The sequence below is a fragment of the Olea europaea genome, chromosome 16 (genome assembly GCF_002742605.1).
Source record: "Olea europaea var. sylvestris chromosome 16, O_europaea_v1, whole genome shotgun sequence".
NCBI classification, from domain to species: Eukaryota; Viridiplantae; Streptophyta; class Magnoliopsida; order Lamiales; family Oleaceae; genus Olea; species Olea europaea.
The window spans coordinates 14,144,012-14,150,654 of NC_036252.1; the positions used below are offsets into that span (position 1 = coordinate 14,144,012).

General features: G+C 34.4%; 1 protein-coding gene across 1 annotated transcript; it reads right to left on the minus strand.

Annotated features, from left to right (window-relative positions):
* Positions 1-2,723: 2,723 nt before the first annotated feature.
* Positions 2,724-5,543, minus strand: LOC111412663 (SH3 domain-containing protein 3-like). The gene is made up of 9 exons (XM_023043591.1): positions 5,290-5,543; positions 4,993-5,145; positions 4,626-4,649; positions 4,440-4,541; positions 4,124-4,321; positions 3,968-4,030; positions 3,801-3,890; positions 3,416-3,490; positions 2,724-3,038 (listed from the first exon to the last, which is right to left on the minus strand). The coding sequence occupies exons 1-9, from the start codon at positions 5,347-5,349 to the stop codon at positions 2,919-2,921; spliced, it is 885 nt and encodes a 294-aa protein (XP_022899359.1). The 5' UTR covers positions 5,350-5,543; the 3' UTR covers positions 2,724-2,918.
* Positions 5,544-6,643: the final 1,100 nt, after the last annotated feature.

Consider the following 6,643-nt stretch of genomic DNA (forward strand, 5'->3'; position numbering starts at 1 on the left):
TTTATTTCCTCCATTCAAAATTTGTAATCAGTAACTGTAGTGGATTTAGCTGTTCTCCATAAGTAGTCTTAAGAGTTTTATCCTTGAAGCCTTTCCTAAAGAAGTTCGTGTACATGTGTCGTACACAGTACCTATGTTCAGCTAGAGGATAATTAGCACTAATCACATTTTATAACCCTTTTTGCCTGTCGGTCATAAAAGTCCACTCATTGTTGTTATCGATTCGAAGATCTTCTCCCAAATGCCTAAGGAACCAACCCCAAGTAGCCATATTCTCCCTCTCCACAATAGCATATGCAATGGCGTATATACAATCATTGCCGTCTAAGCCAACTGCTGAAACCTATCAATGTCCTACAACCCCGTATAAAATCTTTCTTACATGATTCTAAGCATACATATATGCCTTGAAATTTTGAATCCTTAACAGCAATTATAACCGTAGACCCAGGATTTGCTCTTATGACTTCTGCAGCATATGATCATAGTAGCCCAAATTGATGCTCATTTGACCCTTCTATAAATAATCTAGCATATTTCCTAGTCCTACATACAATCATCCTATTAATCTTCAACTTCAAATTATCTTTGACTGTCTTTACAAAATTACTGGTGTTCCAATCGGGATCAACCTTTAATTTCTCCAAGTATTTCTCAGCAAGATACTTATATGTGCAGTGCCTATTTATGCCATTTTTACTACATGTATGTGTAGGAGTGATTGACTTTATTTGCACACATCTTTCCTTTTTGATCCATGAAGCCCATACCCTCCATTTGCATCTTGATTTACACACCGCTTGTACCCTTTTAGCGTCATTAATTTTGAATCTAATATTAGTCGTACTTATAACCCATAGTTTCTCACTGCTTTCTTGAACTCCTTAAGTTCGCAAACTTCTTGCCGACTTCCAGCTTAGGATCCATCAATTCCTTCTCTGAACAATATTCTGGAAATCTAAAATTGCCTTCTTCTTCAGAAGTATAATCAATATTAAGCTCCTCAGGTGATGGATAATACAATTCTTCTGGCTCTAAATCACCTTGGTCTTCTTCACCCAAAACATGGTTATATTCAACAGATACACGTTCTCGAACAGAGTTATCTGTTTCAAAATTGTCATCATCAATCTCATTATCAGAATTGTTGAGCTCACCATCTATATCAACAACTGTGTCATCCTCAATATTGAAGCGTGCACAAAGTATAGGTAGGGTTAGGATTTTCTTGTGTGCTGCCTAAATAAACAAAAATTAAGATCCCAAAATCTTAAAAAAAATAAATATTTACTAAAAGTTAGCAAATACAAAACACAGTATTGTGCATTTTTAATGGTTTTGATTCAAGTCCAAGAACAAAATAAAAAATAAAATAAAAAACACAAAATCCAACATTTTTTAACATCCCAAAAAAGAGTGTTTATTATATATAGTTTGATAGAAAACATTAAATTCAGATTTACAAATTGTGGTGCTTAACATGTACCTTCTTGTGGTCCTTGTGGTTGCAAAAATCTATTTTCATTCATGGTGTTGTCTTCAAACTCAAAAGTATATGGATCATCCATATTCAAGAAATTTATGGAAGTAGGGTTTCTTTGTTTTGTGAAAATGGGAGAAATTTTTTGTTGCAGGAGGAATGAAGATTTGGGATTAGAGTTAGGATTTGGAAGTGAAGATTTAATCCTCTCAAATGTTAATGAACGTGTTGTCAATGGTTTACGTGATGTTAGGAGGTGTTTGGAAGGGTGAGTTGTTGAAGTGGAGTGTATTAACGGTTAAATAATGCCACATCAGATTTTCATCCACCACGTGAACAGTTCCGTCCAAGGCTTCAAACGGATTTCATCTCAGCGATGGATGAGTTACGTTTATGATACTTGAGTGAGCATTGAGTTACATTTTAAAGTTCGATTAGTAAGTAGTTACACAAATTAAAGTTTAGTGACTATTCATTTATTTTACTCGACAAATATGTATGCAATGTAATGACGACGACCACCATTAATGATGATGGCAGCAATTAATAATGGCAGCAATAGTAAATCAAATTTACACAAATCAATTTTGAATTCGCATACCCATTTCAATTGTACGGGCAAATTTATATGTACACAAATTACGAGAAGCAAATAATGGCAGGATTATTTGTTGTATGAAACAAAAATCTCGTGTTACCAAATTAATTTTGACATACACAATAGATGATTACACGTCAAAAAAATTACTACCTTCATTAAATTTTGAAGAATTAACCTTTTGTGCTGATAACGTATTATGAAGAGAGAGAGAGAGAGAAAAAAAAGATAAAAATCAATAGATTTGTTTGTGTTTTATTAGGAATAAAAGACCTATATTTATACGAAAGAATTAAGGATACAACGATAATAATTTCCAAAACTGAAAGGGTACAATTGTCATTTATTAATAAACTTATCATTTATAACATTATGAATAAAAATTGAAGCTCCCTACGTACAATAATCATTCAATAATTAACATTTAATTTACAACATAAAATACTTTATTTTTATTTTTATTTTAAATAAAATCTCTTTTAAGAATTTTTAATCCAAAATTTTACTTTTTTGAAACTAAATTACAAGTGTGTAGCTAAACTAGGATTCTGTTTTTACTTTTTTATTGACCATGATAAATGGATCACATTACATCTATTCCTAATGGCCCAAGTGAGACAAAATTTAGGCTTACGGCCCGGAGTATTATGCCAATACCACAAAGGAAACCATGGATTTAAACGTGTTCTCAAATACATTGCAGAACTGAACCAACATATCAATCTCATAATATACATTTGTATAAGTGCATTTTTAAATGAGAGGGTGAACTGCCAAACAAATTGAAAAAGATTTGGAATATTTGAAATATTGAGCACCGGCCGAGCACGAGGGCATGGTTCAATAGACATCAGCAGCTGTATAATTTGTGGGAATTCTTTGGCGTTTCTCGACATATGCAGTTGGGAACCAACCTGCTCGGCCTTTGCATTCTCCTTCCGACCATCCGGACGGATTCACCTGAATAAGGCATAAATATATTATAAAATACTGTACAGCAAACCAGGGAATGTCATGACTAATACAAAAAAGCATTGTAAAACAATTGCCATCATGTATATGTAGCGAGACAAGTATTTAAGAAAGCCGTTAAATGGATGTGTTGCTGATAAATATAGCTATTTAGATGTTTAACTCAGACAAAAGACCAACCAATCTATAAGAATCTCGAGATTGGGACATTGAACGCTGAATGGAAGACATATTGTGCATTCAAGCGGATTCTAAAGTTGAGGTTATGACCATAGAACTAAATATGATAAGCGGAGGTATACACACTCATGCATATGGAAAAAATAAATAAAATAAAATTCAGCACGGGAAAAATATTTATCAACCTTACGAACAACGATATAATCTCCTACTGCCAAGCTCAGTTCCTTCTCTGATGCAGCATCAAAAGGATGCGTTGCCTGCAAATTGTATACACGTGTTATCAGTGAATCACGGGAAAGCAAGGATTTGCCCCCATCAAATACACTGTTAAGGCACCACAAGAAGACCTTCATGCACTAGATAACATGGTATGCTGAAATATTATGCTACCCTAATAACCAGTGTATGTGTCGTACAAAAACTGTTGTGAATAGGAAATAAAATTCAGACAAATTACAGCCATGTGTAATCTATTTGCTTTTTCTTTCAAGAACCAGCATTACCCTTGTATGGAGTTTTCGTGCTTTAAAAAACTATAAAATATGCAGAAGTGAAACTTGAACATACCTCAGCGAGAAAGTACTTCGTCTTCTCCGAAGAGTGATTGAGAGGAGTTACGGGTGGAGCAGCCTCCTTCCGTTGTTTGTCCGAGACAATCTACACAAAATTGCTGACTACCACATTAAACACCATAAAAACAGATCTTTTCTGAAAATATACAGATAACCACAGACCTCAGCTTCAATATTACCAAGAATGGTAGCTACTCTCTCATGATATATCCTTTCACCTTCAACCTATACAGAAAAAATAATTTAAACACATGGCATTCACGAGATCACAGGAAAAAAATATTGAGTATCAATATTAAGAGAACCTGCAATACATACCATAGCAACGAGTCTCTGAAATGTAAGCCTCTGCTGCTGTGATTCTACAGCAGCCAATGCAGCCGCTGCTTCTTTACCAAGTACTGCCATGTTGGCTTTCAGTTCGTGCATTCTAGATTCTGCTGCATGCAGCTTTGCTACATTTTCTGGTATAGGCGATTCCCTTACCCGTGCTTGTCTTCTAGAAATTTCTACTGCCTATGCATGTAGTTTGGTTAGTTAAATTATGGCGTTACATTATAATGACTACAGAATAGGAGATGATTTACATATGTTCAGGCCCAAAGCAAACTTTCTGATTCTCACTACTGATTACCTGTGCCTCTGCGTCTTGTCTCATTTTACTGTAACGTTGAGCAAGATGACGAGCATCTTCGAGAGGAGAACCACCCATCATTGCCCTCAGGGGTTCTAACACCTAAAATGGCATGTTTGGAAATTATCAAATTTAACTAGTCAAATAGAAAAAATTTCAAAAACCCAACGATGTCGACTGTTAAACCATTCCCAAAAAGGACATGCAGTGCTGCATCAAACAACAATCAATAGTATGTTCATACATCAAATATCATTACAGAGAGAAATATTATTAGAGTAAGTGTCGGACACTTGTTGTGTCGTGTCAGATACTTACACTAGTTTTAACTCAAAGTAATTATAATATAACTAATAGGTAGTCTTAATCGAAAGATTTCAACAAGAAAAAAATAATAATAATAAATGTAAAACTAAAGTTGTACTATACGAGTGAAAAATTTTACAAAATTTTATTAATGTGGCATCATAGAATATCAAAAAGATGCTTTAAATAATATGTGCACGCGTGTAGCAGCTGAAGTGGATCAAACAACACTTCAAGGAAATTATACATTCATAGATAACAATAGTAAAATAGTTACCCTTCCAGAGCGAGTAGACCGGTACAATTTCTCCAACTGTTGATGCGTTTGCATCTCAATCTCATCAATAACCATAACCTCCGAGCTTTCATAGCCGCTCGCACTGAATTGTTTGATTACAGCCTAGAATTCACACAGCCCACATCAAGAATAACTCAAAAAATCGAAAATTCATAAAAAATTATAGGTTATTGTATATTATAATTTACTCCATAATTCAAATCTATAAGTAAAAATGTAGAAGGTAGAAGGAATGGGAAACGGGACCTGTTGTTGTTTGGCGACTTGTTCTCTCAGTTTACTGGCTTGCTTCCTCAAAGCATCCATTGCTCTATGTCTTTTAACGGCAACAACGATTTTTCGATGTACAGGTATTGGAAAAACTTTGTTTCGATCTAGACCACGTTGTTTGTCAGATCTCAACAATTGCAGGGTTTACTCAGTTCAATGCCACAGCTCGCTGAAATTTCCTCCTATCCCCGACAAATATGCGACTTTGATAAATAACGGAAGCGCGAATTCTAGAAACGTGGATGTATGAAAATGCGACATTGGTCCAAATTGGAGAAAAAGGCAAAAACGAAAAGCGATTGTCCCGAAAACAAGAACTTAAAATGGTACATTGCTCGTCTCTTTTACAGGCTGGCTTTTACCTGGATAGCAGTGTCATATGTCTCGTTTTGACAATTTTATGAACGGTTTATAAATCCTATAATAAACTAAATAAAAATTCATTGTTCACACTTTCATCTAATGTAAAATGACGTCTTTCGTGTGGAAAATGTGCAAAACGATGTCATTTTGTATTGGGATAAATCGAGAAGTGATGAAACCCTACCTCATTTCCCGTCTCTCTTGGCCGAACATTCTCACGTTTCTTCTCTTTTGTGGTGGGAGAGTGATGAAAACCCTAAGTCATTTGACAAATGCAGGTTTATTGCGCTTATTCGGACCATTAAATTTAGATATTTGCGAGTTTTATTAGTGATTTATTACTTAATTTTCTTATTTTTATTTTGTAGGTGAAAACTCAAGATAAAACGATGAATTGAAGGAATTTATGCAGAAACGAGCTAAAAATGAAAGCAAACAAAGAAGAGGACCAAAGACGCCGCCAAAAGAAGATTAAAAAAAAAAATTCAGCAGCGCCCATCCCAAACAAAAAAACAGAAACTGTGGCGCCCAGGCTCCAATCGGGCCATTTTTAATTATTTTCAAAGTTCCAGGGACCAATGCTGCAATTTCCTTTAAATTTTAGGTTAAAACATTCAACCAAACACAAAATTTTTCATTCTTGAACTTGAGAGGCAGCTAGTTCTTCTTCTTCATCTTCTTCTTATTTTCTTTCTTTTTTTTCCTATTTCCTTTCACCTTTATTTTTCTAAGATATTTTGGGGAAGATTGGAACATGGAAATGGTGTATTAGCTTGGAGAAGATGACTCATTGATATTGAAGGATTTTCAATCATTTCTCTCTTTATTAATAAGTTTTCCTTTTCACTTTTTCCATCAATGTTTTGTAAGAAATTGTTAATTATTTGTGATTGATATTGAAGGATTTTCAACCATTTCTCTCTTTATCAATAAGTTTTTCTTTTCACTTTTTCCATCAAAGTTTTGT